The sequence below is a fragment of the Cyrtonyx montezumae genome, unplaced genomic scaffold (assembly GCF_038088225.1).
Source record: "Cyrtonyx montezumae isolate F1298 unplaced genomic scaffold, pur_monq_1.0 scaffold_4, whole genome shotgun sequence".
Classification (NCBI taxonomy): domain Eukaryota; kingdom Metazoa; phylum Chordata; class Aves; order Galliformes; family Odontophoridae; genus Cyrtonyx; species Cyrtonyx montezumae.
The window spans coordinates 19,892,405-19,913,243 of NW_027072045.1; the positions used below are offsets into that span (position 1 = coordinate 19,892,405).

General features: G+C 40.2%; 1 protein-coding gene across 1 annotated transcript; it reads left to right on the forward strand.

Annotated features, from left to right (window-relative positions):
- Positions 1-576: 576 nt before the first annotated feature.
- ANXA11 (annexin A11) lies at positions 577-20,415 on the forward strand. The gene is made up of 15 exons (XM_065746997.1): positions 577-600; positions 8,485-8,545; positions 8,664-8,800; positions 10,117-10,473; positions 10,935-11,022; positions 11,444-11,538; positions 13,422-13,535; positions 14,296-14,386; positions 14,488-14,567; positions 14,703-14,759; positions 15,667-15,760; positions 16,102-16,197; positions 18,404-18,462; positions 19,089-19,211; positions 20,313-20,415. The coding sequence occupies exons 2-15, from the start codon at positions 8,494-8,496 to the stop codon at positions 20,370-20,372; spliced, it is 1,503 nt and encodes a 500-aa protein (XP_065603069.1). The 5' UTR covers positions 577-600; positions 8,485-8,493; the 3' UTR covers positions 20,373-20,415.
- The last annotated feature ends 424 nt before the right edge of the window (positions 20,416-20,839 follow it).

Consider the following 20,839-nt stretch of genomic DNA (forward strand, 5'->3'; position numbering starts at 1 on the left):
AAATTTCTGATTTCACTGTCTTCCTCCACTTTTTAAGGTGAGTGAACAGCGATTATCTTCAGAAGAGTAAAGCAAGTGAGCCTGATGTTACAGTATGTTGTGTGCGCTGAGATAGGCGTGCTGTTTATTGCCTGAAGGGTCTGAACAATTCCTCTCTGAAGCAGTAAGCTTGTGGTTTTAAATCAGATGTTGTGCCAAACGCTGGGGCTGGGCAGCATCCACGTCACACGGTCCGCCGGGAGGTGACAGTCCTCCAGGCGGTGACGCGCGCTGTGTGACGGGTGGGGCTGTGCGGCTCTCATGAAGCACACTTTCCACTGGAAACTGCTTTTCGTTAGGCGTGTGTGGTGGCACTCACAACCTTGTTATTTAGGCGCTCTTTTTCCTCACTGGAAAACGGAGCTTTAGCTCTCACGCAGGCCGGGGCGCGCACCGAGACAGCTGCAGCAGCGGGAGGGACCCTACGCCCACCGCGCGGCACGCTCCGCCTTCCCCTGACGCTCCCGGGCCGGCTGCGGGGCGAGCGGGCGGAGCCACCGTGCTGCCTCCCGCTGTTCTCTGCCGCCGCCTCACAGCTCGACGGGCCGCCGGCGGAGTGCGGTAGGAGCGGCCTCGGGGCGGGGGGAGCGGGGTGGAGGGCCCCGCAAAACGGGACGGGGTCGGGGCGGGAGGGCTGCGAGCTGCAGCCTTTGCCTCGCGGGCAGCCGGGCTGCTTCTGCACGAGAGCGTTTGTTTCGCCCTCGCAGTCGCACTTGCGTGCTTTGCGTGTGTCCTCGCTGTGTGTTGAGCTTCTGGTTTTTTTTTTTCTTCGTGAAAAAGAAATTCAGGTGTCACTTCTGTGAGAACTGTCGTTAGGTGCTTTATTTTCCTTCCTTTTCTTTTTTCTTTTTCTTTTTTTTTTTAACCAGCTTCCTGCAGGCTGCTTGCAACGTACTTCCCTTTTTTTCTGGCACTGCCTGTTCTTAGAGCGTCTTACAGCGGAAGCTGTTCAGTTCCTGTTATAATTTAAACAGAAACGCGTCGGTGCTGAAAAAGAAGGGCTGGTTTTGGAGGACGGGGTGTCAGCTTCTGAGGGAGCTGCGCGGTGCGGTTGTGTCCGTGTGTGTGACGGGCCACTGCTGCGGGAGGGGGGGCCGGGGCGTGAAGCCCTTCGCACACCTCCCCAGCGCGTGGTGTTTGCTGTCGGTGAGTCAGTGGCCTCATGCAGTGCGAGCAGCGGCATCAGAAATGGTGCGAGTCCCAGAGGTAGCGTGCGGCTGGTGTAAGGCGTGCGGACACTTCCCGAGAAGCTTTGGCTGTAGCTGTAATTTCCTGCCTTAGGGCTACTCTAAGAGTCACGTGCCTGAGGAGGAGTCGTGTCTCCCTCACACCGATGCTGCAGCCTCTCACGCTGCATTACTTGCACCCTCACGTCTGGCCCCTGCACGGTTCTGCAGGGTTGTGTCTTACTGAAAATGCTTCTGCGCTTACTCCTGTAACCTCTAGAACTTAAACGAAAGCACCGTACTTAACACGGATTCAGCGAGGTTCTGAAGGGCCTAGTGATTTCATGTCTCTGTCAACGGTGTGATTTACCTTTCTTTTTTCTGACCGTGCTGTGAGGCTAGGAGACAAATATCTGTACGAACCTGAACTTGAAACTTCCAGACTAGTCATCACACTCATTCATATGTTACATCCCTTTGGCTTGTTCTAATAGTTTCTGGAAGTTCTGAATTATCAGGGTGGGAATTCTTGGAAGTATTAATAAGCAAAACAAAAAACCTGTGAGATATAGTGAAACCATAGCAGGATGAAGGTACTATATAGTGCTATATTGCTAGCATAGTCAGTGTAGTACATTAAATATGTATATATATAGTAGTATGTAATATTAAGAAACTCAAAATATGTAATCTGCCCTATTAGAAAAAGGCAAGCTGAGAATCTGGTCTGCTCTGTGGCCTGCAGCAGATACTGCTTGCTAGATCTCCAGCATGCTCCATAAGGTAGAGCATCCAGAAGATCTGTTCAGTACACTGCATTGATCAGAGCTGATGCAATGTGATAAGAGTAGGAAAGGAAGTTAAAGCCGAGATGAAAAAGTGGATGCTTTAGTCATGACAACAGCAGTAGCAGGGCTGTGAATAAATTGGAAGTTTCATTTGTTTTTAGCTAAGGGGCTGTGCTATCGTGCATAGAAACGTATCTGACAGCTTCAAATTACAGTTAAAAGACCTACCCTGGGTTAAGTATGCAGCTAGGTACTGGAATCAATGTTGTTTCTTTTGTGTTTGTTTTTAGTTCATACATTTGTTATCTTTGGTAACAGATTCTTGTTGGATATCATTTTTGGTTGTGCTATATGAGTTTGCAGGAGAAGAAAGAAAGGGAACTGGTTAGCTGTATGTAGAAACTTGTTTTGGCTGGCTTTTGCAGAAGGCAGCAAAAGCACATTTTGTAAACATGCAGCCTTCTGGTTTTTGTGCTCAAGTCATAGAGTTGCACTGTTGCTTTGGTTTGGTGAAGCAGAGTTGGTTCCTTTCTTACTGCTAGTTATTGGACAACAGTAGCTTTATTTGCACTGTCTGTTTGAAATACCCACATTTAGAAAGGGAGAGGGTGTGAAGTTGATGTCTACAGGGGGCTCAGAGGCAGCTGAGGCCTGTTGGGAGTAGGAGTGTTTTGTCCTCATCCTGAGCAGCACAGATTTTACGATGTCTTTGCAGGTGATGTAGATGTGAATTTCCCTCAAGAAGTTCCTTGAGTGGTGAGAACATAATGTGGTTTCTACTGCAGGTGGTAGATAAGCAAACCAAATATTTTCACTATACCTGTTCTGTTGTTGCTTGCTGCTGTCTTTAGATTTTATCAGTTTGCTACAAGATCTTGATAGGAAGGTAGATTTAGATGGGAATTCGGAGCAAACACAGAGTGAGTCAGAGCAGAGATCCTTTCAGAAGTCACTTGAATTAAGTGCTTGTGCTAAGCAAGCAGGCCTTCCTGTCCGTGCTTGCTAGCTGGTGTGTGTGAAGCTGAATCTGTACTGCTCAGCTGTCCCAGATGTGAGTCTGGGCCAGTGCTAATCATTGCATCCTAGGAACACAAAGCCTTTTCAGTCTGTTTTCAGAAATCCCCACTAACCTGGCTGACCATGTCACAGATCAGCATCTTTTCTAAGAACAAAGAAGTGGGCAGAAGGTCTGCCAGGGCTCTGCTTCCTGGGTTTTGTGCATTGGCTTTTTGAGAGAGCCTTGTTCCTTCACTGTATGGTATACTCTTGAGCATGCTTGGAAAACGTCACTGCTTTTTCCTTCTGTTTAGGCTTTGTCTCAGCTTTCCGTAGGAGAGAGCTCTAGCTTAGATGCTTTTCTTCTTTCCTTGTAGCTGTTAATTAGTATTTGTTAGGCAGAGAGGTAGGCCTCTGCAGACTATTGTATTCCAGCTTCTGAGGGTTTTAAGAATGGCCAGCATAATCAATCCCATGTTAAAAAGTCCACGTTAGCTTGAGATTTTCATGAGGCCTAGGTTGGTTCTAGTTCTTAGTGTATTTAACTGTATCTCATATACAATCCTTTGTATATTCAGCCAATACTTCCATGAAGAGATGTTCACTGTGATTTAGGCCTCTGATTTGCATTCCTAAAAGCATCGTCAGAATGCATTGTGATTAAAAAAGGATGCTAGAAATCTAATTTAGTTAAAGGAACTTCATAAGTTCATAAGTTCATAAGGTTGGAAAGGACCTATAAGATCATCTAGTCCAACCATCCTCCTATCACTATCTCTACCCAACTACTAAATTAAGTCCTTTAGCACCTCATCTAAACGCTTCTTGAACAGCGCTAGGGATGGTGCCTCAACCACCTCCCTAGGCAGGCCATTCCAGTGCCTGACCACTCTTTCAGAAAAGAAATGCTTCCTCAGGTAATCTAAATCTTCCCCGGCGCAACTTGTGGCCATTCCCTCTCGTCCTGTCATTACTTATCAGGGAGAAGAGACCTACCCCCTCCTCACCACAACCCCCCTTCAGGAAGTGGTAGAGTGCAATAAGGTCTCCTCTGAGCCTCCTCTTCTCCAGACTGAACAATCCCAGCTCCCTCAGCCGCTCCTCATAAGACTTGTGCTCCAGGCCCCTCACCCCTCATCACTTGCTAGAGCTTAGATGCTTAAGATGCCTGAAGAAGACAGTGCGAATATCCCTTTTTATTGTTAACTGAAGAGAGCAATTTTACCCTTGGGAAATGGGTTATGTTCTGTAAACAGGGTACCTGTAGTCCACATAACTCCTCGCTGTTTGCCCTGAGCCATGATTTGAAAATACCGTTTCCTGTTAAACTGAATAATGTATGTTAAGAGTGGCAGGATTTAGGAAGATAACAATTTGTTAGTACTTAGAGCTTCTTATTTAAAGGTGATTCCACGCAGATTTGATTTGAAGACCACGATCTTGGCTTTCTTTAACTTCGCTTCTGTGGTTACAGATGGGTGGCAGGAGATGAGCAGCTGGGTGTTTTTCTGCTAGCTGCTGTGGTGTACCGAGTGTTACAATATTGCTTTAGTTCTGTAGGATTTTCCACAGAGGGTGCTTTGTGAAATAGATTAATTAGCGTCTACCTATTCTGCTTTTCTGTGAAGATGCAGAAATTTGTCTTGTATGGTAGAACTTAAAATAGATTGATATAAATCCTTGAGGCATTAGTCAGCTGAGAATATAATATAGGCTATTTATAGCATGAGTGTTTTTGCAACAAGTGATTTTGCATGGCAGATTATGACTCTGAAATAGAACCTCATTCTTTTATTTTGTACACGTTTGGATTCACTGTGTAGTAAGTCTTGTGGAGAGAGCATTGGAAAAAAGTGCTGCAGAAGGAAGCGCTTGGTTCAGAGCAGAGGAGGAGGCTGAAATGAAGCTGATATCCTAAAATCATGTCATTGCTGTACCTGGATTTCAAGAGCCCATACAGCTTTGTCAGGTTATTTGGGCTTTGTTGTCTTGAGTATGTTTGCCAGCAATATGTTTCTGATTTCTTTTTTTTTTCTTTTGAGTTTTGGCTGATGTGAATTCAGCTACGTCAGGTCTTCTTGGAAGAGGTTAACTTCATTTGTTTCAACAGCTTAGAATCGAGAGGAAAATTAATCAGAGAGTCACGTATACAGAAGACTTTTAAAGAAAGCTGCATTGCAGGGCTCTTAATTTCACAGGGTGTAGAATATTATACCTGGTACAGAGAAGAGCAACTTCTATGCTGCACTGGGGTAAGCAAGTCAAAAATAAATCTTGCTTAGGCTGTTACAATAGCAGGTAGCTGATATGATGCTGACTGTGACTTGTCCTTGTCTTCCAAGAGCATAGCAGAGGATAGCCAGCAGACCTGTGATGAGAATCCACAGCGTACTGTAAGAAGACAAATGCTGTTCTGCTGATTCCATCATTAGGGATCAATCTTGGAGCGGACTCCGCTTTCTGCAGAGAGGAGTTGTGTAATTTATAGCTTTAGGCAGCCTTTTGTTACTACATCCTAGTAATTTACCTGCAAGAAGAGTAAAGGCCAAGGAGTTAACTTCATTCAGTGTTCCCTGGAAAGCAGTTGTAATTAAGCAAATTACTTGGAACGAGCATAGGTCATGATATTTTCATAATTTCTGCCTTCAAATTATTGTAATGTGATATTGCTGGAGACTGAATATTGAACAGTAGCCAGTAAAACTGCAGGATCTCATTTGAAGTTTTTAGATGTTATGTCGAGGGTGAGCACTGAGTGCAAGGAGGAGCTTAACAGTGTCTGTTCTATATTTAATTCAAGGCACTCCCTGTTTTTGTTCGCTTTTTTTTTCCTCTCATGGGCTGCTGCTTTTATGGCTGAGCAAACACAGATCTTAGTGTTCCCGTATCCTCCCACGCAGTATTTGTATAACAGGGTGGTAGACTCCTGAGTCCTCTTTTCTGTGGCTCGTCACCATTTTATTATCAGCAATCAAGTGTCTCTGTTATGTTTTTTACAAAGACGTAGCAGAATAAAAGTTGGGGAAATGGGCCTAGAAGATTAAAAAAAGACAAGGTGGTGGGAGTGATTGGGGAATTTAATGCAGAAGGGTAAATATTGGCTGAGCTAGGGAAATGGCCAACAGAGGCTTAATGAAGTGGTGATAGTGGAAGTTTTTGAACATGAGAAGTTGGTGTCTTTGTGGATCTAGATTGCCAGGAATCAAACCAATGTGGAAGAAATTCCCTGTGGTGATACTTGGATAAATACAGCATTCAAAAGAAGCAAGTGGAACTTCTTTATATATAGTAACATTTTTTTTTGATTGCTCATGAAGTTTGCTATTAGTTGTCAACCTCAGCTTTAATGACTAAAAGACTCTTTTCATTTTTTTTATTTTTTTTTTATCAGAAGGGTACATAGTACATAGGATTAAAAGCATGCAAGTAACGTAACCACTGTAGGGCAAACAGCTCCTATTCTTCCCTACCCTTCACCACAAGCAAAGCCTTTCTGTCTTAAAGTTATATCTAAAGCTGTATTAAAAGGCATCTTGTTTTTGTTACTGTATTTATACATGAAGTGGAAAACAAGGCAAAAAAAACAACCCATCATGATTACCATTGAAGTAAGAGGGGGGGAGTGGAATTCAGTGCTGTAGTAATTAGGGCATCAAATATATAGATTTTGTGACTAATAAGTATTATGCTTTTAGGAACCTGACTTGGCTGTGTCTTTTGGGTTTTGGTTGTGGTTTTATTTTTGGTTGCTTGTTTGTTTGGAGTGATTTGAGTAGTAACTTTTTGCTCATTGTTTTACTACCATGTCTATGCTTGCACTTAATTTTTAACGAGAGTTATATCACCTTTTAGGCAGTGGAACTGCATTGCACTAGGTGTTGAAGTAGGAAATCTTTGTTAAAGAAGAAATAAAATTTAAAGCAGTTGTCTTTCATGCTGTTTGTGCCAGAGGTATGAGTAGGCTGAAGAGAGATGTCTGCTTGTTCTGCTTCGTTCAGGAGCTGCTGTAGGGAAAAGGCAGCAGAATCTCAGCCTGGTATGGTCCTTGAACAGGTCAGATGTTATTACACCAAGGCAGTTAATAACACAGCAAGGATACAAAGCTTTTTTCCTAGTCTTGGTCTGGGAGCACCGGTACCCATGGGGTTCTGTGCTGGATCAGCCTACTCCTGAAGGATGGACCTGTGGTATGGAGCCATGTTGGAACAGTGCCTTAATAGCTGCAACCTGTGGGAGGCCCATGCAGGATCAGCTTAGGGAAGGGACCTTGCATGGAGCAGGTACAGAGTAATCATGGAGGAGCAGCAGACACAAAGTGTTAGGGGACTGACTGCAGCCCCTGTTCCTCTGTGTTACTTGGGGGCAGGATATAGAACCAATCCCCAGCCAGCGTGCAAGCAGTGGCAGCTCCCCGAGTTTTGTTGTTTAGCATGATGCCATGTGCTATAGGACATCCTTTTGGCTGTTCTGGGTCAGCTGTCCTGGTTCTGTTCTTCCCAGCTCCTCAACTGGCAGACCAGCATGAAAAGCTGAAATGTCTTTGACTTGAGTGTAAGCACTGCTCAGCAACAACTAACACACTGTGTTATCAACATAGCTCATCCTAAAACCAAAGTTCAAAGCCATACCAGCTACTAGTAAAAAAACTAGCTCTACCCTAGCAGAAAGCAGGGTACTGGAAATTGTCACTGAAACCTTGGATATGTTAATGATTCACTGAATACTTTCTTCATCTGGAACAAGCTTCTTGAGTTACTTTTACCATTCTTCCTCATAATTACTCCATTTTAAAATGACAGTTTCTGTAGTCTGATATTTTGTTCTAGATTTGTGTATTGCTCTCCTTCCTTTTTAACGCCCCACTTCTGTCTGTTTTGGACAATAATTATTTCATACATTTCTGTACATTCTGACAGAAGCACTACAAACTTTTAGAGATTCGGTTTGTTTTACTGATTTCCTTTTGGTACACCCTCTATAATGATCCTGCCAGCATGAAGTGTGTCCTTTCAGCTTCTTACCCTGACCTTGTACTTCTGCAGATGTTTCCACTTAAATTGCCTCCTACACCTCTCATAAAATTAGTCATTTGAAGATGTGGCCTGTTTATCACCTGATTTTTCTACTTTTGATTAATTAAACTGCTCTGTGTAGGATGCAAACTGGGTGATTCTTTAATAGTGCAGTAATGTAAGCATTTTTGAGTGATGCATCTTTAACAACATAATAGACCAAGTGAGGAGTAAATATAACTGAATGAATAGAAGTAGTCGTCTTAGGAGAGACTGTACAGCTGTTTAAATATCTGAGCATATTTGTTAGTTCAAAAAAAAAAAAGGAAACGGGAACTGCTTTCCCCAGAAAAGCCTCTGCAACTTATCTGGCTTACATCCAAATTTCCTTGACTGGCTACTGGAAACTATCACCTCTTAATTTCATGTGGTATAATTAGTGAAGTGCTGCAGAAAATGACTCTTATTGCATCTGCTTTTCAGATCTTTGCAATGAGTTACCCGGGCTATCCCCCAGCAGGTGGATATCCACCAGCACCCCCAGGTAAGTCAGTCAGATGAAGTATCTGTTAAGTGACTGATTTTCTTGTTGTTTTATCTTGGCTAAAAAACAAGCTTTAAAAGGTGTAGTGTCTTGTTTCAGCACAGCTGTTTGATTTCAGGTGGCAGTCCTTGGGGTGGTGCTGCCTACCCACCTTCAAATCCACCTTCAAATCCACCTTCAAACCCACCTCCAATTGGTCTAGAAAATGTGGCTGGCTATGCCAATCAGTTCAACCCAAGCTACATGGCTGGAATGGTGAGTCTGCTTTGATGTTATATATATCTTACTGTGTGTTCTGTAAGTGCAGAGTTGTGGTTCTGGTACTGTAGACAAGTAGTTTACAGCAGCTTTATTTTATGCCTTTGTCTAACCTTCGTTTAAGCACTGAGCGTTCAGTGTCATCTGTTGAAGTAAATGGTTACTTCAAACTATTTCTTATGTTAGAAAAGACAGAATCTGTAGATAAATTTTGACTTAAGACCCAAACTTCAAAAGCCAAAGACATAAAACTTGACTTTGCTGTGCAAAGGAATAGGGAAACGCATGATTAACACTGAGTATCCATTGTTAGTATATTCATATTGGCAAACACATCTCTGGTTTTGCTTATTACCTGCGTTTTGGCCTGCTGAAAAAGTAACAAGTCTCTGCAATTGGGATAAGTGACTCATCTCTGAAGAAAACATAGTATTAGCTGATCAGCTCTGTTAATGTTTATCAGATGACAGTGAAGACCCTGTATTTTGCCTTAAGAAAATGCAGACTTCCAGTGTGACTTTTTTGCATAGGGTTTGAGTGAATTATGTTTCTAACAATTTAGTCTTCAGAAATGTGCTGAAAACTTAAGGAATTCACAGTATGCAAAGACATTTGCAGCACGGATATTTCTCTGAAGTAGTGATTAAAGGAATTCAGCAGTTAAAATGACTGAAAAAATGACCAACAGTGTGATTAGCAATATCCACAGCTACTGGTTTCTGGGAACACTGCAGTCATCAAATGTCACTTCTTCTGGTCCTCTGTAGAAGAGGAAAGAGAGTGTTGCTTGTGAAGTTAATTAACAATATGGCAGTTTCTGCAGATGTCTTTCCTAATGCAGTCTTAAGAACTTGTGTTACTTAAAACTACTAATGCATGCATTTCTCATGCTAAACACCCAGGGGTTGCTTGCAGTAAATCTTTGTACGTGAATAATGCTATAGTCATGTAACAAAGCTATGGGCAGAGAAGAAATGGTTTTGTGTTTCTGGGATTAACTAGCGTAAACCTTGAAGAATAAAAGGTGTCTAGCTATTCCTTTCTGGAGGGAGTGGAATGTAAAGCTGGATGCAGTGGTTAGGGTAAGTATGTAGCTATTGACTTTGCTTCTTACAGGGCAGATTACTCTTAAAGTAAAGCAAGGATCAGCTGAATTCCGTTCTTTTTCTGACATACTTGCTAGTAAAACCTGATTGCTGCTAAGTTTCTCTGCAGATGCAGGACTATATATGTTTGGGGGTGTGGGAAGGTGGATGCATTGTGTTTATCATGTTATTTGTACACCTCTCTTGCTTTGTTGGCTTCTGTTGCAGGCATCCAATATGACAGGAACATTTGGAGGGTCAAATGTACCACCAGGCATATATCCTTCAGCACCTGGGGGTTATCCTCCAGTACCTCCAGGTGGTTTTGGACAGCCTCCATCAGGACAGCAGCCCTCTTATGGGGGGTATCCTCCAACTGGAGGAAATCCACCAGGATACCCAGGTGGCCCTGCACTGGGCCAGCCCACACCATCTCCTGGTCATCAGCCTGTGGGATTACCAGGACAGCCACTAGCACCTTACCCAGGGCAGCAGCCCATGCCAGTTTATCCACCAGGCCCAGCCGTGAATCCATCTATGCCCTCTTTTCCAGGACCTACAGGGCCTACAGTCTCCCCTGGAGCAGTAAGAGCATTCAGTTTTGTTTTGTTTTAAATGTGACTACATGTGTTTTTCTGCATTTTCTTTGTGTATAAGAGTGAGTAAAATGTGTGTAAAACTGAAAAGGAAGTCACAAGAAGAAGTTTGGCTGAAGCTGGGAGGTAAAAGCAATATAGGCATATGTGAATTCAAATATATGCTATTGTACTACATATAAAGAAGAAATATATGACATAAATTCCAATTCTGTTAATTTTGCCTTTTCTATCTTAAAGTATTTACAGTTACATCTGCGGTTTAACCAAACCTTAATTGACTTTGTGTTTTATCATAATACAGGTATAGAAACAAAAAAAAAATAGTTTAGGTTGTTGTCTGCTTTGCTTTTTAAAGAAAAAGTTGATAAAAGTAGTTTTTTTTCCTGAGTAGGAGAATAGTCTTTTACTGATTAACACTAATACATGGTTCAACTTTTATGATTTCAGTATGGAAACCGAGGCACAATCACTGATGCGTCAGGATTTGACCCTCTGAAGGATGCAGAAGTCTTGAGAAAGGCTATGAAGGGATTTGGTGAGCAGGCTGTGAATTTGCTTTTTAATTCAAGTAGAATCACAGCATTGATTCAGTAGTGCCTTTCTTCATTTTTAACATACTTATTGAGTCGGCTGTTTCACATGTGTTTGTACTTGGTAATCAGAAGAATTATTGGAAGTGAATGTAGTTGAAAAACAACATGATGAATTTGGCATTTGCTAGTTTTTGTGTGGTGGTAGTGTTTTGTGTGGGTATTTTTTGTTATTACTGTATTCTCATTGTGTTTGTGATTGGTTTGAGAAGACTTTGAAGTTTAGAGGTGATATGCAAGAGGAGATCCAACAGATAAGTTAGACACATGTGTTGTGCTTGACAGAAGTAGAATCTAATGGAAACAAAAAACTGAATCCTCATGTGACATACGTGCTCTTTCTGTGGTGTTTTTGTGTGTGTGCAGGAACTGACGAGCAGGCAATTATAGATTGTCTTGGAAGTCGTTCAAACAAGCAGCGACAGCAGATCATCCTCTCCTTCAAAACAGCTTATGGAAAGGTAAATATATCATGAGAAAAGAAAGAAGAATAAGGGCCTAAATAGAATGGCTTAAGTTGGAAGGGACCTTAAAGATGATGTAATTCCACAATCCTCTGTCCTGTGCGATGGACAGGGTTGTCATCCACACCAAATCAGGCACTAGAGCAGGTTACGCAGGACCCCATCCAGTGTGGTCTTAGGTGTCTCCTTACAATCATAGAATTGCTCAGGTTGGGAAAGACCTTCAACATCATCAAGTCCAACTGCAACCTAACCATACTAACCATCCTAACTCTAGCAACACACTGCTGAATTGTCCCTGAGCACAACATCCAAATGGATTTTAAACACATTAAGGGATGGTAGACTCAACCACCTCAGTGGGGAGCCTATTCCAGTTTTTAACAACTCTTCTTGTAAAAAAGTTTTTCCTTATATCCAACCTAAACTTCCCCTGGCAAAATTTGGGGCCCTTTACCTGTCACCAATGAGAAGAGACCATCTGCGTTCTCACTGCAGTCACCTTTCACAAATTTGAGGAGAGCAATAAGGTCTTCCCTCAGTCTCCTCTTCCTGAGGCTAAACAGCCCCAGTTCCTTCAGTTGCTCCTCACAGGGCATATTCTTCAAACCCTTCACCAGCCTTGTTGCCCTTTGTACCTGCTCCAGCACCTCTGTGTCCTTTCTGCATTGAGGTGCCCAAAATAGGGGACAGTACTTGGGTTGGAGCCTCACCAGTGCCAAGTACAAGGGGAGGATTACTTCCCTAGTCCTGCTCACCACGCCATTCCCGATACCAGGATGCCATTGGCCTTCTTGGCCACCTGGTCACGCTGCTGACTCATTTTCAGCCAGCTGTACATCAGCACACCAATGTCTCTTTCTCCAGGGATGGGTCTTCCACAGTCTATCTGGGTGACCTGTTTCAGTGCCTCACCACTCTCTCAGTGAAAAATCTCTTCCTTGCATCTAACATAAATCTCCCTTTTTTAGTTGAAAACGTTTCTTTTTGTCCTATCACAATCAGGCAGTGTAAAGAAAAGTCAGTCTTTCTGTTTATAAGTTCCCTTCAAGTTCCGGAAAACAGCAAGTTCTATCTGGAGCTTTCTGTTCTTCAGGCTGAACAGGCTCACCTCCTTCTGCCTTTCTTCATTGAAGGAGTACTCCAGCCCTCTGAGCATCTTAGTGGCCCACATCTGGACACTATCCAACAGTCTTTCTTGTGATAGGGACCCAAAACCTGGATGCTCTACTCCAGATGGGGCCTCATGAGGCCAGAGCAGAAGGGGACAATCCCTTCCCTCTCCCTGCAGGCCACTTCTCTTTTGGTGCAGCCCAGGATATGTGTGGCATTCCAGGCTGCAAGCATATCCAACTTTTTGTCCACCAGGATTCGCAAATCCTTCTCTGCAGGGCTACTCTCAGTGAATTATTCTCATGCTCTGTGGACATATTGGCCTTGTTGAACTTAATTACATTAAGTCTGTCAGGGTCCCTTTGGGTGGCATCTCTTCCCTCTGTTGTTGTCTGCACGACTTAATTGAAAGTCTGAAGACTTAGGATTGCTTAAGGGGAAGATGATTTGTAAGTCTGTAGCCTTTTTACCTACTCTTGATTTCCTTGTAGTATTTCAGATGAATTATATAAAGCAGTTACTCTCTTAGGTAGTTACTTTGGCCCTTTTGTTCTGTACAGTGTCTGTTTAGTTTGACCTTATTTATATACCTACTACGTACTACTATACATACTATGTATGTTAGTTTTTGCTGTATTTAATGTTGTTAAGTAAAATGACTTTACTTTGGTGATGGATTATTGATACTTATGCATAGAGAATTCTAAGTTATGTCCAGAATTTGCTTATATTCATCAATTTTTTTTGTTCTTTTTAATGCTCATTAGGATTTGATCAAGGATCTCAAGTCTGAGCTATCAGGTAACTTTGAGAAGACAATCTTAGCAATGATGAAGACACCTGTCATGTTTGATGCTTATGAAATCAAGGAAGCTATAAAGGTTTGTAAAGAATAAACAAATTTATAAGATGGAATATTTGAGCTGATGAAATTTCTGGTAGTAGTTTAAAAGCTCTGCATTCAGATGTCATCTCCGTTCAGATATTCAGCCCACTGTACTTGATTTATTGGAGGTTTATGATAATAAAATTGAGAATTGTTATTTTCATCAGTTATTTAAAGGTAAAGAGCATTTAATAGGCTTGTGTTGTGATAAAGATTTATGGAAATGGAAAAAATGTCAGAGGCGAAGTTCTGATAGACTTTGCAGTTAATTTATTAATAGTCTTTATAAGCTGTTGAGGTAACACTCTTTTGAGACAGCTACTGCATGGGGCACCTTTGTTTCTTGATTTTTTTCTTTGAGGTGTGGAGCAGACAGCATACTCCACTCAGAATGACCTGTGACTTTATGCTCAGTGCTCAAAAATAGCTCTAATAAGTAATTTAATATAGATTTGGAGCAGGGGGTACCTTTTTCTGTTTTGCTTTGTTTTTCTCCACACGTAAAGTGTATTCCTAGCCCATGCTGGCCATTCTGTGTCTTGGAAATGTGTTATGTGTGAAATTCAAACTATGTGCTTTGACTTCTTCTGAATCAGTGTGATATTTTGAATTGTATTTGTTCTCTCTGTGTATGCATTCTTTATTTTGTTTATTTTGATTTCATACTAGATAATAGAATTAAGATGTGAATCTGAAGACTGTGTTTTCTCTTACAGTTCGTTGTGGGTTTTTTGTTTGCTTTTTTTTTTTTTTAGGGCATTGGCACGGATGAAAATTGTCTCATTGAAATCTTAGCTTCTCGCAGTAATGAGCATATTCAGGAACTCAACAGGGTCTATAAATCAGGTTTGATTTGTTACTTTTTTTTTTCCTTAATCGCTGACTGACAATATGAATTTGGGAAATGTGCAGAGGTGTATGATTATTCATGATTGTCTCCCTTACAGAATTTAAGAAAACTCTGGAGGAAGCAATAAGAAGTGACACTTCTGGACACTTTCAGAGGCTTTTAATTTCACTTTCTCAGGTATTCCTGTGCTTGTTGCTTGTGCATGGAAGCTTGTGTGTGTAATGTCTGTTGTTGTTCTTTTTTTTTTTTTTTTTTTTTTAAAGAAACCAAAAAACCGATCAGCAAAGCTTCTGTTTTTTCAAATTCTTTCAGGGAAACAGAAATGAAAGTACAAATGTTGACATGTCTCTTGTCCAAAAAGATGTACAGGTCAGTAAGAAATTCTTCATCGTTTGTAAGTATGGTCAGTTCAGTATACTGCATGTTACTGTGTGTTCTTTTTGAATTAGTTTTGGATGTTGTGTGACTTTTCCTGCAGTGGTGCTTGCATTTCGTGGATGTAAGGATAATGAAGGGAGGTAACACCATTAGAGCTATGTGGCACCATTTCAGCAGGGAGGATCTAGGGAATGGAGTCCCTTTTATTTTTTTGTTTGCTTGTTTGGTTTTGCTTTGTTGTTTTTTTTTAATCTTTTTCTTTTCCAGTTGGTGCCACTCCATTGTGCTGCTGCTAGTTATTTAAGGAACTCTGGCTTTTTGCATCAAGTAGAGCAGTCGAACCTAATAACTGTTGCACCTGTTAGTTTTTGTTTTCCGTTTCACCACACAGGAGAGAGAAAACCATGGGTCATTTCAGGTCTATTCTATCATACAAATAGTAATGCGGTTAGCTTTCAACACAGTTTGCCAGAAGAGAGATGAGTGTCTCAAAAATGCCTAAAGGTATAGAAATGAAGTTAGACACAAGTCCTTCTAGGGAGAAGAATTTTCAGCTACTTCTAAACATTTGTTTGCTTTAGTAATTCAGAGCTCATGTGTTTTAAGCACTGGTTTTGTGATTATAAGTTCATAAGTTCATAAGTTCATAAGGTTGGAAAGGACCTATAAGATCATCTAGTCCAACCATCCTCCTATCACTATCTCTACCCAACTACTAAATTAAGTCCTTAAAGGTTGATTAGTTGCTGTTTATTGCTTGCTCCTGTTTTTTCAGTGGTGCTTAAAGCAAGAAATGACTATAAAGGAAGGGAGGCTGTAAGGAAACTTATTTATAACTCATTTTTTCATCCTGATGGCTTTTCTAATTTATAATGCGTGCATTATTTTCTGAGTTTAGGAGCTATATGCAGCTGGTGAGAATCGTCTAGGAACTGACGAATCCAAATTCAATGCCATTCTGTGTGCGAGAAGCAGGGCCCATCTCAGAGCAGGTAATGGTATCCAGACCTCTACATAAACATTAAAATGATTCTGTTGTTTGTAATGATATAAATGCACAACACTGCCCTCTGCCTGTAAAATGGAAGTAATGATAACTCAAGGGAAAGCAGGGTGAATTCTGTTGAAGAAAAGGGTATGTCAGAGCCGTACATTGTGATCATCTCTCTTAATTGTCATAAAACTCTCTTAAAATGATATCTGAGATTTCAAAACTTCCATGAGTGTACTGTAGTAAAATGTTAAGAAGTGTTTTCAAAATAAAGCAATGCATCATGCACCAGTGCCATCTCTTTTCTGAGACTGACTCCTGAAGTCTTCCTCTTGTTAACAGTTTTCAGTGAGTACCAGAGGATGTGTAACCGGGACATTGAAAAAAGCATATGCCGTGAAATGTCTGGAGACCTAGAAAAAGGCATGCTGGCAGTAGGTATGTGCCATCTGTGTAGTTAGTAATGCAGACTACTTAATTCACCTCAAAATGGCTGATGAGGCTTTTGCTTCAGGCAAACTGCTTAAATTTTGCATGCTAAATTTTGAATGTTAAAATGGAGAGAGAATTATCAACTTGTCTTTGTTTTAAGAAGTGATTAAATGTTCTGCCAACCACTGTGAGAATGAGGATAAAATATCTGGGACATCTTTGGAAATAAAGCAAAATAACATGCATTAAAATTGTATACCTCTAACTTGTTTTCATTAGAAAGAAGACTTAAATTTGATTCCAAAGAGGTTATTTTGTCCCATTTCCTCTGATGACAGCTTCAGGTCTTTGTTCAGACAAAATCACATCCCTCTTTTTCATTTTGTCTTTGTCTCTTAGATGAAGTTACTTCTTTACATCTCCATTTATTTTTGTGTACTGTTCTGAATTTACTGTGGTATTTAGTTGTGCTTCTTTTAAGTGTTATTTTTTTGCTTGTTTTAATTATGGTAGTGATAAGAAAAATGATGTACTTAGACGAAAAGGAGAAACTAACTACAGCAACAAAACAGGGCTTACTCTACTCCTATTGAAATAAATAGGGGTATTTATCACTGGGCATAAGATAGTAGAAAACATTTGGCTCTACTGCAATGAAGTTGTGCATTTTTTTCCATGAAACTTTCTAACAAAATCTTGCAAAATAAGAATTTCTTAGAAACTTCTCTCCTTCACTTCTTACATGTATGTGAACTATATAGCCATTTATCTTCACAAGGTGCTGCTTTTTTAATGACAGGTGTTTTTTATGACCCAGGCAGAGTCCAGCTCTGTTGATGTGGTACATTTGCAGACCTTTTCCAGGGTTCTGAATCTGTCACCTCAAAAAGTATTAATGTTAGAAAACCAAACTTAAAAAAAAATATTGTTTGGTGTTTGCAGAACACTAGCTCAGTAAAGAAATTTTCTGTATGAGTTCTTAAGTTGTTTGACCTCATGGAGCTTTGCAGTCACGTGACAGATATTTCTTGTGGATACAGAGTGAGAATTGGGACAGTAACTTTCAAGTAAGTCGACAGACTTTAGAAGATAAGTTTTCATTAATATCCACTAAATACCTTTATTGAATAAATTTTTGTTTTATTTAGGGGTGTGTCCATACGTATGTATATACGTATATATCCATGTGAACATGGATCGAGCATCGTTTGTTGTTTTAATCTTCCTTTCCAGTAAAAAAAGGGTTTTCTAATTGAAACTAATCAATTTTGCTTTTCTTAAAGCTTTCTGGATTGTACAACTGGTAATTTACAATGACATCTTCAAACATCTTAAAGTGTGATTGTGTTGTTTTAACGACAGTCAAGAAACATGCATTTCATTTGTCCTTTGTTTCTGAAATGTTGTACATATCTGACAACTGTGTGTTAAACTATTCTCTCATCTACATTTTCCTATCCAGAAAAGTACTTATTTCCTATATAGAATGTGTACTGCTGTGGTTTATCCCTTCTGTTCTGTCTTGCTTTGATACTTTTTGTGCTCTCAAATATAAGCTGGTTATGGTTTGTTTCTGTATAGTTTGCCATAGATTGCATGGTTGTTTATCCAGCATAGGATCGATACATACAATGTAATTTTAGTGAGTGGTGAACAATTATCCTATTATACTGATAAACATAAAAATAATTTGATTCAGATTTTGCTTTTTAAGATTTCTAATAAACTATGCTAATTAAAAATAGAAGTTGGTCATTACTAAATAAGCACACCAAGGATTTTTTGAGAATCCTTGCAGACTTTCTGACTAAAGAAATGCGTTACTAACTTTGAATAAAGGGTGTGGTTCCTATCATGGATGACTTCCTGTCTTAGAGTAACCCATCCCAACTTAGGGCAGGTTTTGAATTTGTCATGCCTTGCAGATGTATGGCCTAGAGTTCCTTAAAGTTAGGAAAAGCTAGGAATGCTCAACTCTGTTCTCTTTCAAGCTTCCCTTTCCATTCCATACTTCTCTTTCAGAGTCAAGAGTCTGGTCGCTAGAGGTAGAAGGTGTAAAATTCTTCCAGTGACTAACTGGAGGGATGGAAACCGCATCATGTTGTCCCTATGTTTATGTAAAATTAAAGCATGGGACTGAGCTTAAAAAATAATCATGCAATTTTGTTTGGGTAGGAATACGTGACTTCAGTAATACTCTTTCTTTTTGCAGTTAAATGCCTCAAGAACACACCAGCTTTCTTTGCAGAGAGGCTGAGGAATGCTATGAAGGTAGGTGCTAATGACAACGTGCATAAATTTGACATGTGATTTTAAATGATTGTACTGTTCATTGGAATGAGTGCTTCGATCACCTTGGAAAGAATTAATGACAATAATAATAATTAAAATAATATAATAATAATAATTAAAATTACTAATGAGTTGGAGGTATTAAATTTTTCTGTGAGCTTAAGATTTAGTCACTATTGTGGAAGGCTGGAAAAACCTACCTTATTTGATGAACTTAGCAAAGTGTATATAACCACATCATAAATTTCTTGTTTTATTATGGGAATTTCTTCCCTTAATAAAACAATTGATGTGCTTATGACTTGTTGATAGCTTTAAGGCGGGCTAGCTGAAATAAGCAGTCCACTAAACTTACTAAACATTCCTGGATTCCTGTCATCTCAACCTCCCAAACCTGTTTCTGTATAGAAAATTGCTTTTAAGTGCATTACTAGTACATTTTGTTTATTAATGCCTGGTCTAAATTCATACCAAGGTTTTTAAAGTCAGCGAGGTTTTGCTAGTAAAGGGCTTTTATGGTGTGGTCATCTCTTTTGATCAGTGCTGTATCATCCACAATTTCCACACATTATTAATGTAGTACATTGTATTTTTGTTTACTTCAGGGAGCGGGAACAAAGGACAGAACTCTGATTCGAATCATGGTGTCACGCAGTGAGGTTGACCTGCTGGACATACGTGCAGAGTACAAACGGATGTATGGCACATCTCTCTACACAGATATATCTGTAAGTCTTAGGGCTTTTGTTTTCCCTGCCAAAGGATTCCAGTAGTGATTTAGGAAGTTTCATTCACCATGTAATGAGGGTGCCAAGTCTGTTAAATCCCTATACGTTCCTTTGGTTTTAGACGTGGTTCACAAGGAAACCTGGAGTATAGTGAAGGATGTTGTGTGCACCATAAAATCTTGGCTATTCTGCTAGCAACTATAATTGGCCATAAGCCACCAAGGTTCAACTTGCAGGAGATTTTTACAAATCAGCAACTCTCAGATGAAGATGACACTTGTTACAGTGTTCCATGAAATTTTACATTTCAGGAATAGGGACACATCATTTTCCATTTACTTGGCTGAATTTATTCAAAAGATAGTTCTGCTAAGTGTGGGTATACGTGTAAACCCTGCCACTTCTGTAAAACTGGAGTTAAACTTCAAAAGTAATTCCTTAATCTTCTACCTTTGTTCGTCAGCATGCAGCAGTTATTTAAGCAAATGCATGATCAAAAGTGTTTTACTTTTTGCGGATTGTACTTGTTGTAGGGTGTGTTATTATTTGGCACAGTGGATAGCACGTTGGGCTTCTAGCACAGCAGTGATGGGGGTCATTCAAAGGTTGTGGGTTTGGGTCTCACCAGAGTTGCATTTGGGGGTTGCACTAGATGATTTCTAGAGGTCCTTTCCAACCTGTACACTTCTGTGATGTTGAGTCCAAGGAAAAGGACTTCAGCATTCTGTGTTGCTGTTTCCTTCTTTTCTTACCTGTTGCTGGATGATAGCTTTGCAATGAAGGTTTCTTTTGAACTTTTCTATAACATGCAGTTGACTGTGTATACCAAATTCAGTTTGTTAAAGAAATATGTTCTTTTATTGATGTTTTCCACTCTGCAGAGAAAAGAGCATATTTCACTGTTTTTTGTTGTTATTTTTGTTTTTAATAAGAAGTGAACACTTGCTTTCTTTCACCCCTGGCTTTGTTTCCTTTAGTTATTAGTTTGGCATTTAAGATGCTTAAACTTCATTTTCTTTCTTCCATCCCCTTCCAACCTCCATGCCCTCAAAAAAGCAGAAAACAAGCCTTCAACTTTTCTTTTTCTGGGTCTGTTTCCAGGGTGACACTTCAGGAGACTACCGGAAAATCCTACTCAAGTTGTGTGGTGGAAATGACTAAATGGAACATTGAGCTTTCATTTAACCAGAAAACAGGGGGGGGGGGGGAGAGGAAAGACAGCTTCTGTTTTCATGGTTTTGCTTTCAAGCATCTTATTTTTTTTTTCTTCCCAGAAGTAAATATGTTATGAGCTGTCTCTCTAAAAGCTATTTGCTAGGTAATAAATACAAAAACACGCAAAAAATCAAGCTTAGATACCATCTGCTTAGGATTCTTTATATTACCCTCTACAATCCATGAATGACAGGTTATTTTTCAGCTTATTTTGTTTGTCTGAAGTAATATGATTGTTTTGTGGAGTGAAAATCACAATTGTATGATTTAAGGTTTTATTTTGTACAAATATCATGTGCCACTTTATTGCCAGTTTTATATGTATTATAAGCAGAGGTGGTTTCACACTGACACTTTGCATTTGTGTCCAGCTAGGACCTTTTAAAAAAGGTTTTGCTGAGTTCTGTTTTCTT